This window comes from Mycteria americana, chromosome 1, assembly GCF_035582795.1.
Source record: "Mycteria americana isolate JAX WOST 10 ecotype Jacksonville Zoo and Gardens chromosome 1, USCA_MyAme_1.0, whole genome shotgun sequence".
In the NCBI taxonomy this organism is placed as follows: Eukaryota; Metazoa; Chordata; class Aves; order Ciconiiformes; family Ciconiidae; genus Mycteria; species Mycteria americana.
This window is the reverse complement of record NC_134365.1, coordinates 134,495,036-134,519,668: the sequence shown is the minus strand read 5'-3', so window position 1 is coordinate 134,519,668 and position 24,633 is coordinate 134,495,036. Positions and strand designations below refer to the sequence as shown.

Below are 24,633 nucleotides of genomic sequence, written 5' to 3'. Positions count from 1 at the left end.
GAAGTAGAAGTCAGTGGACCCCCAGAGAGGTCCAGGCTCTGCTCGCAGAGAGCAGAATGCCTGGTTGGTATGACTGCAGGTGGTTAAAGGCCAATCCATTTATTGCTTTTCCTATCTTGCAATATTAATTTGGGTTTAGACATCTGAGTTTGAAGAACAAATTTCCGGAAGAGCGTTTTTTTGTGGGGCAGGGGGAATTCCAGACTTAAGGAAAAATTACATTCAGCATCCGGAAAACATACAAAGTGAAAGCTTTGTGCTACCCTAGTCCATCATGGCTTTACTTTATTCTATGGACTTGTCATATTTCATTTCTTGGTATGTCACCTTATCCTTTTGTATCCTGCTTTTCTTCCGGAAACACGTTGTTTCCACAGAGATTCTGGGTAGCTGGGTGGCCTGCTGGTGTTTTTGTGAGGACATTACTAAGACTGTTTATATACTTACGCCATGATTTACAAAGTGGGAATACTTATCTACAGCTGCTATCGCTTCACATCAGAGTGTTTACACAGATTGTGCATAAACACTAGGACCAAGTAATGACTGAAAGAGGAAAAAAGTTAACAAAAGTGAAGTGTCTTATTTTAACACCTTTACTGTCGTTAGGGAAAGGGCAAAGACTGCAAAGTAGAGGGATGAAAGGGGAGAATGAAACAAAGATTAGCCACGTGGTTTTAGGAAAGTACAGTGTCCTTCAGAAAAGCGTGCACCCATCCTCAGGTGTAAATGGAAGTGACCCTCAGTGGAAGTATGCCAGTCTGCACTTGCTGGGACCCAGGTCCATCCATATCTGTGTATCAAATCTATTTTAACAGTTGGATGTGTACCAGCTACTGCACCATAGCAAAATGGGCCGTTTCCTGTCGTCTTTTGGAAAACGTTGTAAAAACAGGCATTTGACCACCTGATTAACACAAAAAACGACAGGGAAAACCAGCTGTTAAGATTTTGCACTCAAACGTTGCTGTAAGTCTGCAAAAGCTCTGCAGGCGACAACAGACCCACTGTGATAATCTGACAACAGAACCTGGACCTTCCACGTTGTGATGTGAAGCTCATCTGTGGCACCAAGTTTATCTTGTAGGCAAGTTGGTTTAAAGTTAAATTAGGATGCCTTCAGGGAGGCATAATAATACAAAGTGGAAATAGAAGGGGAAAAAAAAGCCATATGCTGAGAAATGGTTATATCTGCCAACACTTTTTTTTTTCTTTTTTTCTTTTTCAAAGGCAAAGGCAGTTATGGCAAAAGTGGGTTACCCTCAGTTTATAATGAATGACACATATATTAATGAAGACATCAAAACAGTAAGTGTCAGACTTGCAGCTTTCTTCTTTTACATATTGCAGCCATTTTTTGCTCCGTTTCATTGCTGTCTAAAATCAAAGCTCTTCTTTTGTTTGGCATGCATCTGGAGTTCTGCTTGCCTGGTTATTTTTAGACATTGAATTAAGTATGCTAGCTCTCATGTCTAAATTATCAATGCCAGTGTGTCTAAGTGAGATGACCACGAGGCCTGCTGGGAGTAAAATGTGCCTGGGTACAAAGAACCTTCCTGCTATTAAGCATTTTAAAGGTTAAACATATGCTGGCATAAATTTTGCGTTTAGTTATAAAAACAAAACAAAACAAAAAAATTCTCCTCAAAGTAATGGTCTTCAAAAATACTAATGCATTTTTCCTCAGAACATCACAATTTATGGTGCTCTATATAGGCTTTCCCCACCTCTCCAGGCTATGAATTTATTTATGCTTGTTGGTTGCGATCATGCCTAGAAGTCCTAACCAATATATATGCCTACCGTGCTGGCTGCTGGACAAGGATACTGTGGGGGGACTCCTTCCTGACCCAGTATCTGTGCAGCCTAACTAAAGCAGGAAGACAGATGATATATTTTACCATTTTCCAGAGGGCTAACTGTGGCATGCATGTGATGAATTGTATTACTGAAAGTCACAGGCAAAGTAGAATCACAAATGTAATCCTGAACTGGAAAAATACAAGAGTGATAGTCATCTTTGCCAGAGAACATGAAAGAACACTAATAAGAGGCATAATTTATTGAGAAAATTTGGAAGAACCAACTCTACAAGCCTAGTCCTCGTTTCTAGAAAGGGTAGGGTGAGATGGTGCTGTGAAGGCAGTGTAATGAGATGGAGGATGTGACCAAATTACCACTCAACATATGGAATTATTTGCCCAGATAAGCAGTAATGCCTAGTGAAAAACACTTGTTAATCATGGTTGCAAAACCATAATTTAAATCTGAAGTATAGCTTTCTCACAGGTCATAGGATTGCTTGAAACTGGTGACAGGGATATCAGCTGGATTCATAAAATATTAACATCCCTTTTTCTTGCATGGTTAGTTGTGTGTGTGTGTGTGGGGTTGCTATTAGATTTGGAGGCTTATGGAAGCATGGAGCCCTATGTAAGCATTTAATGCGAGAAACAGTAAGAAAGCAGTGGCAGAACCCTCAGAGGACACAGAGTACGAAGTATTTGTAATAAAATACAAAACAAACTGAAAAAAAGGTCTTTGTTACATTTTTGAAAGTGGTTTTAAAATGCACTTTTAAAAGTAAAAGTAGACCTACTTCCTTATGGAAAAGAGGCTGCCTGGATAATAGCATTAGAAACATGCAGTCTGCAATTCATTGTTGGGTACTTCTGATTTCCTCAGCTGCTCTCTGCGCAGGAAAGAGCTTTTCCGATGTTCCAGTCCCTTGTGTAGATCCGTTCAGCCACTGTTTTTTAACTAAGCTCACTAAATATGTATTCTTCCTACCAAGTGTGAAAATTGTACTTGCTTTGATAATGGCTAAAAACTTAGGTGATTACTTGTTTAAAATAAAAGTTCTGATTGTTTTATGTCAGCTTTTGTTACCTTGGACATGCTTTAAAAATGTCTGTGCTTTATCTATACAGCTGAAGTTTACAGAAAGTGACTATTTTGGCAATGTGTTGCAAACTCGCAAATATGCAGCCCAATCTGATTTCTACTGGCTTAGAAAAGAAGTTCCAAAAACAGAGTGAGTAGACAAAAGGCAAATTTACATAGTCTTCTAACAATATTTTAATTTATATTATTTAATTTATACAATTTATGTTTTAATAGAATTATATACAAAGCAACATATTATGATAGAAAAAGCCTATGGGCAAAGCCCTTAGTTATTCAGAAACTCCTGTGGATATTTTTTCTGGTAAGTTCTAGGTATCCCTGTTCTCATGCAGAGTAGTCATATGCTTGCAACTTAAACTTAATTTAATGAAAAAAGGGATAATTGAATCTCAATTAAAAATGGATTATGTCTCTTGGTCACAGTTAGAATTTGGAATGGTACAGCAGGGATTTATGAAATAATTTTTCTAAGATTGGAACCGTTAGTACGAGATAATGCTATTATTAGTAATAGCAATCAGCATTGTTAGTTACCTGCTGTTGATGGCAACGATATGGAATAAAACATAATTTAATTTACATATGTTATTTTTATTTATTTGTAAACATGAAAGTGCAGATTGTGTCACATACTGTCATAAAATACATGAGAGAATCAGTCTCTTTTCTTACTGGTGGGTAATCAAATCCTTAAAATGCAAATTAAAACCCAAACAGAACTTAATTAGTCTAATCATGCTACTTAAAAATGACTCCTTCTACACAGAGACTTTGAAATCAGTGCTGCTGCTTAGCTCCTGAGGTGGTATTTCCTTAGGGCTCCAGAAATTCCTACTCAAACTGAACAATACCTGGTTTCGGGGGTGGCTCTCTGTTGCCCGTGAGGCAGGTAGAGGATGTCAGCAGGACAGGCACAGGCTGTTCCTGGTTAGAATGTTGTAATTTGGCCCCATATTTTCGAGTGGTTGTTTATAGCTTAATTTTAATTGTGAATTTTACCTTCTTGTCACCTTTCTCTGACATTGCAATTGTTAATGCCGGGGGATGATTTTCCGGGCTTTCCTGCAGCGCTGGATGCCAGGGCTAGACCATGACAGTATAGTCTCTTTGGACCAACAGTTTCCATGAGAGCAGTGAAATAACACTTACCTCTCTATAGCAATGGTGATCAGCAACCTCCTCCTCATGAACAGCATTGGGCAGCACTAACGCAGACCGCTTAGATTCTTGGCACAATGGGAAATCTCCCCTGTAAGGAAATTAATTGGCAGGTAATCCCTGACTGTACACCTCAAGGGCTGTAATCTGAGAACTGTCACATGGGTATGCTTAAAAAAATGAAGGTTTTACCTGATTGCTCACTACAAGATTGAACACTTTGTCATGCTTGTCTTTACCATCTTATTTCAAGGACTACTTAACAGCAGCCCCCTCATCACCTTTGTCTTGCTTTTCTTGTCATCCCGCGGGGCAAATTCTGGCCTGGGGGATCCCAGTTTGATTTGCAGTCTCTTTCTTTTGTCAGCACAGCTATATGCTCTGCCTTCTGTGGGGCTGGGGGTAACCTCCACTTGAGCCCTCAGTCGTAATTCTTCCTGCTGGGAGATTATTCTGCCTTTGCACCTGCTCGGCGATAGAAAAAGGATCTGAAAATGGTGTCACGCTGTCCACTTTTGCTGTGTCTGCTGCGGGGTACCAAGGCACAGAGAGTCATTGGCACCTCCAGTAATTTTTTAAAAATGTATTATAATAAACCAATAACTCCCATCCACCAGCCTGAGGCAAGTCAAATCTGGCCTTAAAAATATCAGCACTTGCCACATTTTAACTATCGAACTCTACTGCTTTCTGATACTTTTACTTCTCTTTTTTCTTTCTTTCTTTCTTTTATTTTTCTGGTTTTGATTTTTTAGGCTTTTATATTTCATAGAACTTGGTCTACACTGAAGCTTGGAACTGTGTTAATAGAGAATTACCCTTGGGTTTTGTTTCTGTTTGCTTCATTTCTTCTTTTCCCTAGTTCAGTAGCTTTTAGCATAATATTTATATTTAGAGATAGATGTTATAAGATGGTCCAAGTTGTGGACTGATAAAGATAAATGAGAAAATGAGTGTTTAAGGAAGTAAGTTACCACCTAGTAAAGTAATATTAATCCCCAAAAACACTATATTAATTTAGCAGACAGTCCAGATTTCTCAGCAATATTATTTCAAACTGGACTCACTTTCCTCAGCATAGTCAACTAAATGGAAAATCAAAATGATGGTTCACTCAAAGCACCAGGGAAACACCATCAGGGGGGACACAGAGGAGCTGGGAGGTACAAGACAAAGGAGTTTGATAAAGCAAGGGGGAATGTGGATGTCAAAGTGGAAATTCAACAGTTTTGTGATCTAAAAAGAGGAAAAACAATCCCCAAAGCAGGAGTAATTATCATAATTCTTTGTCCTCTGTTCTGCTCCCTCCCTCCCTAGCAGTTATCTGCCTTACAGGAAAAAGGAGCATGGAGGAAGTCAGGTGAGGCATTGCTCAGGGCATGGGTGGGGGGACGTACCTGGCCCAACTGGTACCAAGAAGCTGCGACAAGGCATCAGGGCGCTGGAGCCACCTGCTCTGCTGGTCCCGGGGCCAGGCCCCCCCCGGGCACCGCAGCTGTGGGAGGTGCAGCTTGCTGTCCTCTGCACCCGCTTTGGGTGCCAGCTGTGATCCTAGCAGCTGGCTGGGGAGATGGCTGTCGTCTTCACAGCTGGCTTTATCAAACAAGAGAAAAAGTGCTCAGGTATCAGGAGAGAGATGTATGAAAGGGATTTGTGGCAGGAGCTGAAGAATATGATGGACAAAACAGCACAGGTTGGATTGAGAGGGCTGAATGGAGGAGGCAAGGCTGGAAGGGGGGAGTGTGGGAGGAGGGGGACCAGGCATGAAGACAGTTATAATAATCCAGGTGAGACACGACTAGAGCAGAGAGGTGAATGGCAGGGTGTGGGGAAGCGATGGCCATGTGGAAGTGAGAGATAAAGGCGAATCAGGGTGTTTTTAGTGGTGTTTGCTTATCCATCTATGGAGTGTACATTCATACATACAAATATACATACACATGTGTGTATAAGTATATGTATGTATAAAGACACACCCATACCTTTTTAACAGTGATTGAATCTATCCCTCTTAACACTGATATCATACTTGCAGATAGCAAGGGATCAGAGGACTTCTTGGGCATACCACTTCATTATTATTAATCTTTCTCCTTTGAAGTCAGGACATCTCCTCTAAGATTTTCAGACCTGGCTAAATCTTTCTTCACTTTCCACTCAACTTTCAGTGCTGGAGCTGTAGGCATCTAGTAGCCCTATAAGAGGACACAGAGAAAGTGTACTATGAGAAGATTCCTGGGTCTCCTCCAGGACCTATTCCAGTTTCTTGACCACACACTATTGTTTGTAAGCCCTGGCTCTTGGTTCACTGCAGGGGAGGGCAGCTCTGAGGGGTGCTGGGTTGGATGCCATTAAGGACAGTGCTAAAGCTCCTTCTGCAAAAAGGGAAAAGCAGCCATGAAAGACACTGGGCAGGCTGTTGTCTGTTGGAGAAATGCTGCTGGAGAGCTCAGAAACCCTGTGGGTGGACCTGCCCTGGAGAAGAAAGACTGGAAACGAGCCTCCTGGAGCCTTTTCCTGGTCTTTGAACCTCATTTTACACAGTGATGTGGCACTGGAGGCTGGGCCCAGCCTTACCATCCCAGTTTCTTGCCCAGCCCCAGGGGAGACAGATGGCAGCCTGGCCTGTGAGGCTAATCCTCTGTTTCTACATGGGAAAATGTATAAAACAGGCTAACAATGAGAAGAGAAAATACACTTTTGAAAGTCGCCTTGAAGATTGCCTTCCCTTTAGAATTTTTTCTTTCTAGTCCTTTCTTGGGAAGAGATTTTCTAGACTCCAGCTTCATTAGCAACTTTGTACAGCCTTTCACTTCTAACCAGCTTAAGTGCATTACACATTCACAAGTTCATTTTCTTTACTTACATGATTTTTTTAAAAAAATTCTTACTTGGGACATTGAACACCAAATTCTCCTCCACCTGAGTGATTTCTTCGAACTCAAAAAGTTGAGAGAACAAATTGCAAATTCAGTTTGCAGCTTTACAGAGAATTAAATAAATTAATAAGCTTTTCCCTTTATTGTAAATGTTCCCAGTCACCCCTCTTTGCCACCCCTGGCAATGTAGCACACTATACTCTTAACTCAGAAAGGAAGATATTGCAGAAAAAATTGTAGCCTAAAGAAACACAAACCTAAAAGAGTATCTGCCCCACTCGCTATCTCAGTGCAGGTTTCAGATTTTATTTCTACAAGAGAAATCTCAAACTTACAAGTGTCAAGTCTGCAGCATTAGGTTTTGACTGCTGCAGTAGCTGATAGGTAGCGTTACAGGACATCATTCAAAGCTGTCCCTTTTTCACATGCTAATAGCAAATGGAAACAGTGTATTCTAGATTTTTTTGTTGTTGTTTGTAATTAATAAGAGCTTAGTTTGTTACACCTGTCTTTTTTCTCTATCCTTCTGCTAATAGATCAAATGTACTGAAATTGCAACCAGACCTAGAGCAAATCCCCAGGCAACCTGACTTCAAACAGGCCTGAGAGAACTATTTCTAAATTTGCTTCATGTTAAAATTTAACAGCGACAGCTATATATTACAGACCTTCATATAGTAATTTGATGCGTTATTAGTTAAGGTCTCTCACTGGAGGTTCAGTCATTTCAAGGAGCTCACTGAAAGAGGATGACAGATGAGAGGTGAAGTTGTTCTGCTAGTCTGAATGGAAACAGTCTTGGTTATTTCTGCTCTTTTGTGCAAAATGCTTCCTAAATCTTTTTGAGAGTGGCTCAGAATGGTACAACAAAATGCTGGAGTGCAAATATGCTCCTTGCCGAGTGTCTAAATGTCAAATATGAAATTCAGCAGTATACTCTGCTTTGTCACTAGAGAACTCTTATTCTTCCTGACTCCTCAGTACAGCTGCTAAGTCTCATCTTCCTAGCTGCTTAAAAACATAACAAACTTCATACAGGGTCATTCTTAAGGCCTCGTTATGAAAGAGCAACTTGGAAAGAACTTAGTTCAGTTTTGCAGTGAGAAAATCGAGGCTGCTATCGGTCTTTGGCTCATACTAAGCTCAGGAAACAGGATGGGCTCTGTTATTGCGGTGGTAGATCGTGAAGAAAGAAGCAGTCTCAGGATGGGGATGTTGCGATGAGTCTTAGCAGCTAGTCTACGAGCTACGAGTCTATGAGTTCATAGGTATGAAAGCATGGCCAGCAGTGGTGTGATGTCCTCCCTCAGTAGCTGCGGACCAAATGGCAACAGCATCTGCTGTTGCTCTCGGGCAGAGTGAGGTGCTCCTGTGGTGACAAGTACGTGCATCACTGGTTGGCTCCTCACCCACTAAAAACGGGTGCAGACTTGTACTGTTAGAGAGGTGTCGCTTATCAGCGAAGAGCTCTTTAACCGCTGCTTGTGGTGGTTCCTATCTTGAACTAGCTGCGGTGAGCCCCTGGGGCTGCAGCAGCAAAGAGGATGGGGAGAAGAGCAAAGCACATTAGTCTGTTTTGAAGTATCTTACCTGTCTCAGGCCCTTGATCCTGTGACTGGTAATGAGAGGCCCTGTAAGATACTTGCTCTAAGAAGGATTTGCAAAAAGGGAGGATTTCTTGTCCCAGAAGCCTTTTTCATGCTTAAAAGTTGCTGTTCGAGAGAACAGAAAGGCCATGGTAAGTAGGACAAGCCAACAGGGTGAGGTGGAAGTCACAGCGCTATGTGTCTTTGTTCAAACTTACAGTAAAACCTAATTTAAAGTGTTGAGTGTTTCAGATGGGTCCCTTTCAGATGGGTTCTCTCCTTGTCAAAAAAGGGACAGAGTCCTCCAGAGCTACTGCTAAGCCTGGAGAGCAGATCCCACCACACAAGTGGCTGGCTTGAATTCTTCAAAACAGTTCAGCTGATTGCTGCTGTGAACAAACATGAAATTGAAATGTAGTTAATTAAGCCCCCTAATTTTTTCTTTATCCCCTCACCATAAGCATTCTTTCTTCAATTTTCCATTATCTTACTACATTACCTCTAACATTTAATCTCTGTATTACAGAGGAAACAGAAAGCACACCAGAAAACAACTTCCCCCTGCTGCTCCCCTTCAGAATCTCCTAGTAAACAAAACAGGGAGAGTTATCTGTGGCAATTAGAGCCTATAATGCGATGGACGGTTAAGATATTTACACGACATCACCCTTTGCTTTCATTGGTTAGTTTTTCTAGTTGCTGCATTGTAAAATAAGCTGCTCAGCTTTGAAGATGAGAGAAGCAGATAAATTTATTGATAAAAGACAGAATGCTGCCATTCTAAAACTCTCCCCTTTGTTGCATGGTTTACGTGGGGACATCAGTTGCCAGAAAAAGTCAGGATCTGCAGATAACTCATTCATTTGACGGTGCTATTTTAAAGCACAGATCGTGTACGTGACTGTCACTGACATCACACATTTTCCATGTTCTGATAGATCTTCCTTTGTCTTACTCTTTGTTTTGCAGCTCCCATCTCTTCTCTTTGAAAGAAAATTTCCAAAGCAATTGCATTGAATTCATTTGGCTTTACAAAACTTCCAAGTAATGCATTGCTAAAGACATCAGGATGTTCCTGTTTGGACATTTACTAGAGTTGCTTCGAATTTATTATGAATTAACCACTAATTCTCATCATGTTTATTACTTTTCTTTTATCTCAGTTCTTCCTTATGAAATCATAAAGTGAAATCTTGGACTCACTGAACTCAGAGTTTCATCTGAGGGGATTTGGCTCTTGCTGAAACCAGTTGAGATTTTCCACTCATATGTGTGAAACCACTGTCAATATTGATGAGCTTAGGCTAAGGAAATCTGTAAATTCTATTTGCTATTCAAATCTAGGTTTCCCTCCAGTATGTATGAGAAATCTAACTATGAGAAGAAACACTAATAATCCTTTTAAAATTTGTTTTGCCTTGTAAGAGGTCCCTTTGTCTATGAGCACACTGATAGCCGTGTTCACTGCGTAGGGTACAGAAAGTGAAGCTGTTTATTTTGAATTTAGATTCCCAGAAAGCACCTGCCCATGTTGCTGGCATCATCCTAATTGTTCAAGTAGTTGTTCAGCAAAGTGTCTGAAGCCACTTCACTCATTTCAAAATGCTCTCCTCTAATTTCAACAGGGAGTTTCTCCACACATCGTTGAAAGACAGCTAAGAGAGTTTTCACAGCTGCTGTCAGTGTTGTAGCCTCTGTTGGGTGAACTTCAGTTCATCAGCATGGCAGACCTCACAAGCACAACGGTCACTTAGAAATAAAACAGATTAGGTAATAGCAAGCTTAACAATTGCTCCTGTTGAACGTTTATTGACTGTATGCACTTGAAATAAAGCCATTAAACAATAGATTTCAATGTTCTAGAAGGTGTAGGTAGCATGTGTTGAAATGGAGAAAAACTTAACTTTAATGTATCTTAGGTCTTTCACATTTTTGCTTCCTTCCACTGAGTTCACTTTTTATCTTTGCTCATTCTATTCATAAAGATGTGTAAGTGTACTGACAGCCAATTTCTTTTGCTCTTACTACAGGTGGTTTACAAGCCCAACTACTGTAAATGCTTTTTATAGTGCATCTACCAACCAGATCAGTGAGTATATCTGACTTCTGAGCCTCCTTATAAAGTGCCTGTTTGGGAAATGTATGTGTCAAGCTTCAGATAATATCTGTACAGTTTTTGTGTTTGTGACTGAAAATCAAAACCTCAGACCTGGTGATTCAGCTGTGAGACATCTAAAGTGAGAGGATAGTTCTGGAAAAGCAAGGGGTCCCACAAATTTGAATTACTGTTGCTTAATGAGTTACCCCGTGCCAGCTGAGTTGCAGTGACTGCTTGTGTGTGTACTCTGTTCATTGCAAATTTTAGCTTAAATCACTTTTATTAAAGCTTAATGTATGTCTTCTGTTTTCTGTAGCAAAACCATGTGTACACATACCTCCATAAATATACAGTAACTCTTTAAGTGATAGCAACTCAGTCTTCTAGTATTAATAAACATGTAGCAATAAACATGACTAGAGGAGACGGTGATATAGACCAGAAAACCTGAGAAGTGGTGTCCAGCAGATTTGTTCGATACTTTCAAGGACAAGGAATGGTATCTACAGTTAACTTAACATTCTTACCTGTATAGTTGATGACATTATCTTGTACAGTACAACCTGTCTTATGCTAATTTTAGTTACTGGTTGTTTTTCAGTAGCATAAATCCTGATTTGGAAACATATGAGGTAAAAGAGCTGAGTTTTTCAAAGATGTGCATGGATTTGGATGTTCATTTCCCATTTGCTCTAAGGGGACTTTGCACAGAAAATTTCTAACTGGCTTTAAAAGTATATACCAGTATTTCTGTGTACAACAGTGTTATCTTTACCCTGACACTTCTCTTTGCTCTTACTAGCTTTGCAACTTAAATCAGCCTTCTTGTTCTGTGCTGTCAGGGTCTGGAAGGCGGCTGCCATAACCTCTGTGGTCTCGGTCCCCAAGGACAGGTGTGTCAAAAATCACTGAGTGACTCCCCCTTTTTCTCCTAAATCTCTTTTGGTTGCAGAGGGAAGTAGTTTTTGAAAGGCACAAAATGAGTGTATTACACTGAAGAGGTTACAGCAGAGGACTGGCAATCCGGGTCTGTTGGTATCTGCTCCTACCGATTTCTGTAAACAATTTTTGCCTTCAGATCACTCACTTAAATTCTTTTGTGTCTAAGCGAGCTCATTTGTAAAGTGTGTGTGATAATTAGGCAGTTATTTTGATTAAAATTAGTTCTAGGCCTAGACCGCTCTACCTTAATTAGAGGGCTGCCATCATTAAGCAGCCACATTTTTGTTGATCATCTGAGGGAGCACTTGAGGCAGACTTCCCTGAGCTGATCACGGCTCTGAGGTACACGTGCAGCGTGACAGCTGCTGTTCCTGCTGCACTAGGCACCGGCCACCAGTGCTCTCCAGATGTATCGTGTGAGCAGAGAGGAAGCCCGGTCAGCGCGAAATGAGAACCATCGCTGTTATGTCTTCTTTAATATCGGGTCCTTTCAAGTTTCAGCAGCGTTCAGCTCTCTCGGCCCCTCTGCCATGGCACATTAGAGAAAGCTGTAACGAGAGGCTGGAGTCACTGAAGCTAAATTTCACACTCTCTGTGTCTAACAGTGTCACGAAGCAGAGAGCTGTCAAACGTAACCAATCAGTCATGGGTGTAGAGGCAATTGTGTTTTCTGTCATAACTGCTGACCTTCTTGTACTGCTGGCATCTGACCTTGAAGTTTGGATAGTGCTGCTCACCGTCCTTTTAGGACTGTTCCTAAGAGGAAAAGAATTTAAGTGGCTCCTTCTGAAGAAAACCCTCTCCTACCTGAGAGAGAGGTACAAATATAATCACGCCCTAAAAATGATGCACAATAGGAGGGAAAATTCACAGAAAGGCACAGTACAAATGGTCTTCCACTGCTGGCCGGTGTGATTTGCAGGGGAAGAGGTCCCTGTAAAACGTGGGAGGAACGTGCTCGGGTCTGAAGTTACTGATAAGTATTTGTCACATCACAACTGAGTTCCCATTAATGCTGCTGGGAAAGAACTGCACTGTGGGAGACTGAAGTTTGTGAGCCTACGCACACTCGTATTGCATGATGTATCTGCTGGGCAAATCTCATGCCCAGCAGTTATTACCTTACTGCTTTGCAGCTATGCTTCCAGTAATAATCCATAGAAAGTTCTGTAGGGGCTGGTAATATGCTGCAAAAACTGTGGCCTTTTTAAAGGCCCAGTTAAACAACAGAAAAAAGTTCTACAACAGAGAGTCATTGGAGAATAGGAAATAAGCGTGAACTCTAGCAAGTTAAATGTAAAGTATATATAGCAAGCCCACAAAGTATATATACCCAGTATATAGCAAGCCCACAAAGACTTTGAGGACCAACTTGCTAAGAGCATAAGAACTAAAAATAAAACCTTTTTTTCAAGTACACTGAAAGAGGAGAGTCTCTAAGGCATAAAAATAAGATAAATCTTTGCATTGGAAGAGTTTGGGAAGTTCTTATCCTGGAGCTTTTTCTTATGGGAGATAAGTCCCAGGAAATGTTTCAAATGTAGTGTCAATAGAAGGTGCTTTAGAAGAAATTCCTAAAATGAACTGTGACAATTATAAGGACCAGATAATATTCTCTCAGGTATTTCAAAGGAACTTAGACAAGAAACTGCCAAACAACCAGCTTTGATGTATAGCTTATCACTTATAGTGGCCTTAGCACAGGAAGAATAGGTGTGACAGGAGTAAAATCCTTTTTTTCAGAAGATAATCCAGAGGGATCTGCATAAAAAGTCATTCTAGCACCTCTATGAAGGAAACAGGTTGTGACCACAACATGAATGAATAAGAGAGAATGAGTAAGCATATGATATAATGGGAAGAGTCAACGTGACTTGGTTTTTGCTTTTTCTTTTAGAAAAATATCATGCTTTCTTAGTCTATTAGAGTTTTTTGAAATTCAGAAAGCAAGAAAGTATGCTTGATATACTATGTTTATTTCCCTAGAACAGTTTCGATGAGATTCTTTCCCAATGCTATTGACTGGAAGTTGTCATAGGGTAAGAAAGAAGGTCCTTTCATAAATTAATGACTGATAAGAAAAGGAGGTAGGAACAAACTATTTGTTTTCAAAATAGTTGGAGGGGTATGTTACGAGGATCTGTGCTGGTCACTGTATTAGCAGATGATCTGAAAAAGAGGGCGCTCTGTTCTGAACAAAAGAACAGACAGATATAAACTGGGTCCAGGACAGGTCCCTCTGCTACTGATTGCTGGAAGGTAGAAAGATATACGAGTAGAAGAATTACCTCACAGATAGGTGCCTGGTGCTCTTTCCCTACACATCTACTACTGGTCACTGCTGGAAATAAGAGAATGAACCAGATAGGCTCTTCATCTACTTGAATGCCCCTGCTCTTCAGTGAGCAAACTAGATTTTAGTGTGTTCAAGGCCCATCTATTTTTGCTCTTGGTGAATGAGTTTACTAAGAAGGAGAATTTGAGAAATGAGAATTTTAAAATGCATAATAGAAATTGTTTCTGGAAAGCAGCTTCTACATTAACTGGAAAATACTTGGTTCCAAAGTCGATTCTAAAAATTAAGACCATTCAGTTTGGAAATGAAAATGTACTGTGTGATGTTATCAATACAACCACAGCAACTCCAAACTTGATTAGTCACTGAAGGCTTCATGAAAGAGTTTAGCGAAAAAGCAACATCAGTGCCTTGAACTGATTCTGAAAAGGAGCTGTCATCAGGTACCTGCAGAAGTGGAGAAGAATGTGGAGGTCCTGATCACTTCTGAACTTTAGGAATATGCTTTTGCTTTCTGTGCTCAGAGCACAGGGAGGTTTCTGACACACTCCTGATGGAAGGATTACAAATTCTTCTGTCTCTGTAGTCTGTATCACTGACATAAGCATTACACAAGAAATCACTGCAATCTCCATACAAGTCCATGCAATCTTCATATACGGGCAAGCTGTTAGTGTTTTTAACTTGACTACCTGACTACTCAATTACTTGAAAGAAAAGGTCTTTCCTCACTAAAAGTGAAAATTAATAGAGAGTAGAAACTAGATGATTTAGGAAATTATTAGATTTGGGAGAATACAGCAAAACTTGCATATGCAGTAGATTGTAACAAAATTTGCTGCACTTTAGTGCAAACATCCTTATGTTTCTATTGCTTCATTTAATTTTCATTACTAAACTATTGATAACTTGAATGGCCAACAATTCTGTTAATACCTCCAAAGGAGAAATAAGTGGATGTATCAAGGTAACGTATGCTGCAAAGAGCAGAGTTATAAAATATGGTACTTATAATTAATCTTATTATTATACAAATTTACTCCTGATGTTCTCTATACATGGGTTCTATTTATTTATTTCCTCTTTTTCCATGATTCAGAGTGTCTTAGATTAACAACCATGCATGTTTCTAATGTTTGTTAATAATTTTTCAATTCTAGTTTGAATCATTTTTCAATTTTCTTTGTATTTGCTAGTCAATTTCCCCTAATTGTAGGTACTTAACAAGGACAATAGGTACATGTCATTGCCTTTAGATTCTGAAAAGGTATCTAAGCACACTTCCTATAATCTAAGCAGCATGAATACTATCTTTTTAATTATCATCATTGGAACACAAAAACACTTTCCCAAAGACTCCGTTTATTTTGATGAGTTCTAGAGCAGTCAATAAATATGTGCTGAAAATAGATACAAGTGATGATCAAAGTATGCTAGCATACTTCTGTTGAAGAAAAGGTTTTATTTCATTACAGCACTAAAATATTGGCCCTTGAATATGTTAAGGATAGAAGGGATATGCTCATTAGACATTTGGTGTATTTAATTTTCTTTCCAAGTATAAACATACATGCCTCTAGAGTATATCAAAAAAAGTAACGTTTGTGGGTTGTGAACAGTAATGAAAGGGAGATTTACAGTGAACTGAGGCAAATATAAGCAACACACTCATGAGGTGCAAGCTTGAATAGATGTATTGGATAATTAACTACTGTTGATACTATCTCTATAAGTTTATACTCATGCTCCTTCTAAGTCATTTCTGCTTGTACTGCAGTTCTCCAGTGAAAGTCAAGAGGCCTCTTTAGAGAGCGGCTTCATTACATGTTACAGGAAGAAGATATAATCTAAAACAGAATTTTAAAATTATGTTCGAATTAGCATTCATAGAGAAAACCAGAGATGAGAGCTCATATTAGCCAATAAGTATCATCTTTATAGAAAGCGGCATGCAGATATTGATGCTGTCAGCTTGCTGATGCTGTGAGTTGCAAGGGAGAACTCTTAACTTGCCAGGAGCCAGGGAAGTGCCGGCAAACAGCACACGGTGCTGTGGCTGGGGGAGGACAAGGGGACTGCACGTAGGGGCACTTTCTCTTCCCTTAAGAACTAGACTAATTGGAAGGTTATCGATGAAGTAGTTTCAAGTGTGCTGTTAGTTTCCAGGAGGTTAATGAACATAACAGATTTGGACTGAACACTTTCTAAGCCCTGTTATTAAGTAAGCTTTAGTGTCCTTAAGTGAGCCCTCATTTTCAATTTTCCCTATTTACTAATGACCAGTATTCTTTTACTTAATTACAGTCACAAGTGAGATGATGTATGATCCTTACATCCATTTTTTATTTCTTCCTAAAATTCTTCTCTATAAAAGTATAAAATAAAAGGTTCTTTGTTCTTTTCTTTTCTTCTGGGGAATTGCTGTGGTTTAGCTTCAGCTTCATACTGAGCATGACGCCATATGGCATGGAACAGCCCTTTGGCCAGTTTGGGTCAGCTGTCCTGGCTGTGCCCCCTCCCAGCTTCTTGTGCACCCGGCAGAGCAGGGGAAGCTGAAAAGTCCTTGACCAGTGTAAACATTACTTAGTAACAACTGAAACATCGGTGTGTTATCAACATTATTCTCATACTAAATCCAAAACACAGCACTGTATTAGCTACTAGGAAGAAAATTAACTCTATCCCAGCCAAAACCAGGACAGGAATCTAGCGAATTGTTTCCTTTTAAAAATAAAGACTAAAGTTTCACGTAAAAAACAGGTATTTTCACTTGTTTTCTAGTCCCTGAGCATACAGTATTTCTTGGCCCCTCACAAACCATCACACGTTTCTCCTCACGTTGCCCCACTGAGGTTGGGAAATGCTACGTTCTCTCTTTTTCATGAGCAGCAAAGATCCTCTTGTCAGGTGAAGCAGAAACTGAGTCAAGAATCGAACCAAAGGCTGCTGAGTCCTCTGCTTAAAGACCATCGCTTCTCTTTATCTGTTAATGAATTTATTCACTACTCCTCAGAAAGTTAAGCTTTGTACTTATGCAAAACATGGAACAGTTACTGTCCCTTACACAATTTATGTTTTCTGTCCTCTTTGTCCACAGGATAAAACTTGAAATTAAGCATAGGATTCAGGTCCATGTTATGGCAGAGAGTTTGATCCTAACCACCTACATATAGGTGCTCAAAGCTGTCTGGGATGCTTTACAGCATCCAGTATGTTTCCTCATGTCTGGCATATCTGAGGGAGAACTTGCAGAAGACCCTTGCCCATCAAGACTGGCAGCTACAGCCCAAGCAGGACATGTAAAGTGATCTCAAAAGGCACTGGGAAGAGATTCAGTTGTCCAAACAGAAGTCTGTGGAGCCATTTTAAACAAATGTATCCTGACCTTCGTGCTGTTTTTAGATAACTAACCAACACCCTAGTTGTCTTCATGTTTAATTCCTTATGTGAATTCAATATCCTTTGTTTACTGACCAGCAGTTAGTCTTCTGCTTATATCTTATACCTTTAAAACTCTCCATTCAATGACACTTGAAAAACAAGTTACAGCTTTTAAATACATCTGAGAATTGCCAGTACAAGAATCGGCAGAATTACAATTAGTTACAGTTACAATTTAGCACAGCTGTCTCCCATATCCACTATTTACATACTGGATTCACTAGCCTGTCAGAAGTTGCTTTAAACAAACCAACTAATAATTGGAAATTATAAATGCACTACTTGGAATAAGGCTTTAGCAGATCTTGTCTTCCTCAGTTAAAAATATCATGCAATGTGACTGACTAATGCAATTGAACTATAGAATTTGAATTCATATTTAGATTTGAACTCCAAATTTCTTCACAATTTGGTGAGCTATCTCATGTGTTTTTAGTTTACTTCATCCATTATCGGTCCGCATCGTTTCAGTGAACTATCAGATGAAATGTGATTGCTTGTGTCTCCTCGGTGAAGTAACAATATTACACTGAGTCTCAGGGCATACATCTGCAAAATGTGTATAATAATACCATAAAGGTATTAGCTGGTAAATGGATTCATTAATGGCAGTAAAGCCCCTGTAAAAGTGAAAAAAAAAAAGTTTCAAATTTGAAATACATTCTAAGAAACTTTATAGCACCTTGCTGCAGAGAGAGGCTGAAAATTGATATAATGGATAAAATGAAGCTAGAAGCCTTCAATTAAGTTAAAAGTAGTCCTGTGCAGGTAGAGTGCTGTCAGAGCTTCAAGATCAGCATAAATTCAGGGTGAAATATTTGAAGTAAGCCAGATGTACTCCACTGCTTGAAATGCCCCTGTGTTCCAGACCACTAAGGTGAGTAAGAGGAAAGTTCAGCGAAGGTTCACTGTTCAAGGGTCCAGACACAGGGGTTAGGAAAGCTAAAGCCTAAAGGAGATGAATCCGGTGAGGGATGTGAAGGGCAACAAGAAACATTTCTGCAAGTGTAGCAGCAACAGAAGAAAGTCTACAGAAAATGTGGTCCCACTGCTGAATGGGAGCAGGGGACCTGGAGACAAATGACATGGAAAAGGCCAAGGTACTCAATGCCTTCGTTGCCTTCGTGGCAAGACTGGCTTTCAGGAATGCCAGGCACTTGAGACCAGAGGGGAAGTCTGGAGCAAGGAGACTTACCCTCACTGGAGGAGGAGAAGGTTAGGGAATATTTAAACAGACTGGGCAGATGCAAGTCCATGGGCTCTGACAGGGTCCACCTACAAGTGCTGAAGGAGCTGGCTGACATCATTGTGAGGCCACTCTTGATTATCTTTGAAGGGTTGTGGTGACTGGGGGATGTTCCTGAGGACTGGAAGAAAGCAAATGTCACTCCTATCTTCAGGAAGAAGGATGCAGGGAACTACAAGCTGGTCAGCCTCACGTCAGTCCCTGTGTACATGGTGGAGTAAATCCTGGAAACAGTTTCCTTGACCAGCCTTCTGTGATGAGACAACTAGCTCGGTGGGTGAGGGGAGAGCCGTGAATGTGATTCATCTTGACTTTAGCAAATCTTTCAGCATTGTCTCCCATAACATTCTCAAATACTGCTGAAGAATGGGCTAGACAAGTAGATAGTCAGGTGGACTGAAAACTGGTTAAACTACTGGGCTTAAAGGGCTGTGATCAGAACTGCTGTGCTCTAAAGTGTTGTGATCGGTGGCACAAAGTCCATCTGGAGGATGATCTAGCCTGGCTGTCCCACCTTGCCACCTGTAAGATGCATGGATGTCGGGTATCAGTGCTGTTCTGTGACAGCTTGAACTCAGCTGTCCACAGACCTCCAGTGCTCACGTGGCATGTGACACCAGCGCCTATCTCAGAATGATGCTGCAGTCCCGTGACATTGCTCCAGAAGTAGGTAGGTTGTAAGAAGGTAGGCAAGGCAGATTCTGCAAGCCCAGGTCCTACATATGGCAGATAGGTTTGTGTGGGGTCTGTAATAAGGCAACACAGTTTTCGTTCCATGTGTTGTTGGTAAATAATGGCCTTGAGTGTAGGCTCTGAGCCTGCACTAGCAATAAAGTGTACGGGGAGAGAGAGGCTTTCAGCCTGTATCCCTCTTCTGGGACTGTGTAGAGGGAGAAAGCATGAAAAGATGCACTACAGGCTAAATTTATGGGGAAGTGTTAGCTTAAAGTACCTTCCCAGTGCCTGTATCTATTCCTTCAGATATGAAACTCTCTGAAGTCTGGCAGACTTACTCCTCCACATCAGTGCTTTGCTTGCTTGAACTCTAGTGGCATATAAATAATCCCATTAGTATTTATTGCTTCTACAGCCTACTATGAGCTCTCTGAGTTTTGTCATTAATTCTTTTAGGTACAATATGCCAAGCAAGCAACAAACACACTTCACAAGGGAATTGCCTAAATTGAGGGATTCAAAACAGCACAAAATAAGAAACTGTCAGGGGATCTATCTCCTGTTGTAATTTCAAGGAGATTCTAGGTCTAGGACATTCTTATCCTTGTTCCCTCCAAGGATGATCTGGTTGATGCCTGCCTGAGGGAGACATAGCATACAGAGGGGTGCCCTGCATTGCCAAATCCGAATCTGTTCCTTGTAGTGTTGCAATAGTGGACAAGCACCCTCCCTCACTGAGTGCTATTAATCTCTGGAGAACAGGACACCTTTGCTTTACTAGCTGCCCAAGAATCACTTTCAAAACTAGGTAATTTTTTTTCTTAAAAAAGAAAAAAAAATCCTATTGTGGGTAATACATTCCAGTTCCCAGAGTTTTTCCTAAATGTGTGTCACATTCTATTGCCTTCTGACTCTGCTTTGGCCTGAAAATACTTCCTAAGCTTCCTTTAGTGCAGTCAAACTACAAAGGTGTTTCACGTAGCTGCCCAGAAGCAGAAACCACTCCTTCAACAAGCTCTGTGCTCAGGTGTGTTTTACCTAAAATGGATCCTGACTTTGAGTAAAATAATTATCAACCTGTTGTATGGATTCAGGATTGGAGCTTCTTCCTGTTCATTCACATGACTTGTTCAGTGAAAACTTTATCTCATGGCTTATCTCACACCTGACTGTGTTTCAGCAATGTCCTATGAAGACACCCTTAGATTATATTTCTTAGATGGATAAGCCTGAGTGAAGGTTTGCACCTAGTTTACTGTAAATAATGTATATTGCCTCTACCTGGCACACAGACAAATGCAAATTCACTACACAATACCTGGACAAAATAATTGCAGCTCCTTACAAGATCTTGATAGCTTCTTGGTGCCGTGACAGGCACACAGGATTGTGTGATCCCTAAACATGATCTGTGGGGTGACTGTGCTACCTCGGTTTATACCATCTTCAGTATGGGCTCATTTGTTCATTTTGGCCACAGTTCCTCTCATCTGCTATTGGGGGGAGAGGATCATTCAGGGTTAGCGGACTCTAATGATTCCTTCATTAGATGGTCTCTTTGGCATGTCCAAAAACCTTTCCTGAGGTTCAATATTTGGAAGGAACCAGGCAATGTAGTTCAGACTAGATGTCCAGCTCTTAACATCAGCTCTTAATTTAGTGTACTAATAAGCAATTCTCATCAAGTTGCGTGAGTGTACCATTGCTGTGAGATGTTTAAAAACGTACGTAGTAAATACTCTTCTGTGTGCACTGGGAGGCAAAGAGAGTTAGATCAGGAAAACTTTGTCCTTGACATTGGTACAATTGTGCTTTGTAGCACTGGAAAAGCAAATGATTACATGCTTGAAACAACAAAACAGCATCTGGAGAAGTAAGAGAAAAAAAACACTCAGAAAATAAGTTTGAAAACCACACTTTTTATAAGCTAATTGCAAATAGGTAGTCAAGGCAGCCAGAGAGGAGCAGCGGAAAAAAGCAGATGGGCAGGCCAGGAGGACATGACACCCGCCACATCATTTGACATGAATTATGCTCAGCATATTGTCTTTAAAGACTTTGTAAGGAAAGGACAAAAATCTTGCCTGATAATTTATCTCAGATATAAAGAAATCCATACCCTATCTATCAACAAAAAACTGAATAGGGTTAGAATCAAGTGAATGTGGTTTTTGTTTTGATTTGAGTGGCCAGGTGATTTCTTGGAGAGACACCCATAACCTGAAGCAGAGGTTCCTGAGAAAGCAAGCAAATCACCTGAGGAAACTGGTTCTTCCTTGACAACGTGATGTCCGTGTGGGGTAACCTTCAAAGTAGGTGTATGCCCGTGCTTTATAGATGGGAATTCGTGACACGAGACAGCAAACTCCACATTTGGGCCTGGAAGAATGACACTTTTCACCAGCATATAAAAACTTTGACCATAGGTGTCTGTTTTATTTAGCAGTTCTTTGGGCTGTTAAACTGTTACCACGTTCAGCTCCACTGCCTTCAGAATCGTGGCACTGAAATGTCATCTGGGAATTAGAAATAGACCTGTGACTTTGAATTTGAGGAACAATTTTGGTTACTGTGTGCAACATCAGTAGATCATCACTCACTAGTGTCTCCTTTGTCAGGTTTTTGGTGACTAGTTCGTCTACCAGAAGCAGCCAGGTAATTCCTGTAGATAGACTGACTCTACAGCGTTAATAGCGTACAGCTTTCCTTTACCAAAGTGCCGAAGTATGTTCATTTACCTTTGATTTTTATAGACTATATAGAATTAGGCTTACATTTTATCACTTTCATATGTCTCTTGCTGCACTGAAGCCTCACTAAGCTAACACTTCCTGAATTCTTGTTGCATTTTACCTATATATTGTCTGTTGATCTGTCAACACATCTGAGGGCAATCCAACAGTTTTCTTCACAGGAAACACTAGGTATTTTTTTCACAAGAACACATGCACTTACACACACAGACATGCTTGTAGCCATGGAAGAAAATTCTTGCAGCGCAGCATCTTGTTGCCGTTGTGGTCCTGAAGGAGGGAGGAGTTCTGCTTCTTCTCAAAGATCCTCTACTGCATTCTGAAACTACCAGCTGAGGGAAAGCTCCTCTAGCAAAACCTTCTGAAACTAACCAAAAACGGTTATAAAATCCAAACCCTTGGGCCTTGTGACTGTTATTCAGCTGTACTGAACTAGGGACGTCACTATTATTGTTTTTGCTCTTGCAGGATTCCCAGCAGGAGAACTGCAAAAGCCTTTCTTTTGGGGAACAGAGTATCCTAGGTAAGTACTGCACCAGGGAATGTCATACACCTGGAAATGAGGAATAACAGGGAAAGGTATTGGAAATACATATAGACAAAGAAGAGGGCATGGAGAAGAAGGCTACACTGCTGAAGATGACCAACAGGAAGTGCACAGGAATACTGTGCTGTCCTTCTGTAGGGAAAGCTTGGTCCTTGGGTTGTGTGTTCTTCCCTGCTGCATCCTGCTTTTATTATTGAAAAAAACAGACGTCGAAAACTGCTGCTTTGTGCGATAACTTTTCTTACCCTTGGGAGCTGTATGTGTTGCTGTTGCCTTAAACTGATGACTGATTTCTCACAGGAATTGCTAATTAAGTGCACCTGAGTGGAAGTGTTTCAATGCTATAGCATGCAGATGCAGCAGTGTGCACATGGCAGGTATTAAAAAGAATTGTACATCAGGTAACTAACACTTCCTGAACAGAAGTGAATACCCTGAGAAGCCATTTATTATCAGTTTATTGTTCACTTTCTGCTAATATCTAAGATTAACACTGGGCCTTCGCCTGTGCCTATTGAGGTGCATGAGAATATCTCCATGCGCATAAACGATTGCCCGAGCAGGCCCATGTGCTATTGTAGCTGAGGAAGAGCAATTATAAGTCACATATATTTAATTTTGAAAGATCACTGCTTTTGTGCAGTTCAATAACTTTCTATTTTGGGGCAGGATAAGACCATGAAAAGTTTCTGACGGCAGTTTCTGAAAGTTATTTTGCAGTTATATAAAGCCAGTTACGGGTGAAACATATCCTTAATAAATCTTTATTTAAAAAAAATCAAACTTTTTGAACATTTTGGGTTTGCCATCTTCCAATCTGGATGTGTCCTTGTAAACAGGAAATTTGGCAATATATGTAGAGAGACACATTCAATTTAGGAACAAATGAATTTGCATTCAAAGAGAATTCTTATGAGCCAGGTGACTTTCCAAGTGGTAATTGGGGATAGAAGAAAGTCCTTTCTTGTTAAGGTGAACTTATTTTCTGCTGTGGTTATTGCAGATCTGTTTCCAGCTTTGCTTTCTGAAGAGATTTCTCTGTACCCTGACCTTCTGCCATAGTGATAAAATTGTGGTTCTTTCAAAGAATTATACTTTGCTCATTTCTCTTCTTTAAAGGTTACCTTAGCTTAAATTGGTTTTGCTTGAGTACGTATCAAAATGAAATTTAGTAAACAAATGTAGCTGTTTTATATCAGACAACAGACTGCTTTTGTCCTTGAAATATTCTGGATCTGTTTTCAGTCTGCTTAAAAGAAACAGTACATGGCACTGGAACAGAAAAATCATCAAAAAGTCATCAGCACTTGCTGGAAAACTGATTTAGAAAATATTTAACATTTAGTGGTGTTTTATTGTCCAGTTCCAGCATAACCACTATAAAACAGTTGTATCTATTCGCATAAAGGTAAGCTAAGTTATCACTTTACTTCTCAGTACATGAAATAAAATACCATTCAAATGCCATCATTCATAGTACAAGTCTTCAGTGACAGATATATTGAAATAGAGACTTCAAACTACTGAGGTAGCTTCCTTACAGTCCTCTGAGCCTCCCCAGTCCCAGAAAGTTCCCCTCTGATATAGCACCTATTGGGCTGCACCTAATCCCCTCCACCTCTGTCCAGCTGTGCCCCAGAAGTGAAGAGCATGAACAGAGCTGGGAGTGTTTCTGGCAAAATGTTGTTGAGCTGGACAAAATGCTGAAGGGTGTTCACAGAAGCAAAGGCCAAACTTCACCCCAAACTTCACCCCATCTTTTGGAGCTGGGGAAAGCCTGGGGAGTGCCCAGGCACCAACCTGTTCTTTGTCCCTGCCACTCATGGTGACCGAGAACCTTAGAGGAAAAATAAGATGTATTTAGTAATAGGGCTTATTGGTTCTTCTTGACCTCTTTACGTGTTTTGTGCCATTCTTTTTATACTTCTCCAGCTGCAAAAGATCCTGTATAACCACTTTACTTCAGATGTGGAAAACAAGTCTAATACAGTACATTTAGTATGGATAATTATCACTGTGTGCTACACAGGATTACAAATTTGTCACACAAAAGGATGATATTTCCATAGCTGAAATGTATAATTTTAATCAGCACTTTTTAGTGA

General features: G+C 40.3%; 1 protein-coding gene across 1 annotated transcript in view; it reads left to right on the top strand.

The window, feature by feature from the left end:
- The window catches only part of PHEX (phosphate regulating endopeptidase X-linked), a 116,285-nt gene that overhangs the window by 75,321 nt on the left and 16,331 nt on the right, over positions 1-24,633 (top strand). The window contains exons 13-16 of the mRNA XM_075521218.1: positions 1,231-1,308; positions 2,931-3,034; positions 10,561-10,619; positions 22,450-22,504. Of these exons, the coding sequence (XP_075377333.1) occupies positions 1,231-1,308; positions 2,931-3,034; positions 10,561-10,619; positions 22,450-22,504 (296 nt within the window). The remainder of the gene's footprint in view (positions 1-1,230; positions 1,309-2,930; positions 3,035-10,560; positions 10,620-22,449; positions 22,505-24,633) is intronic.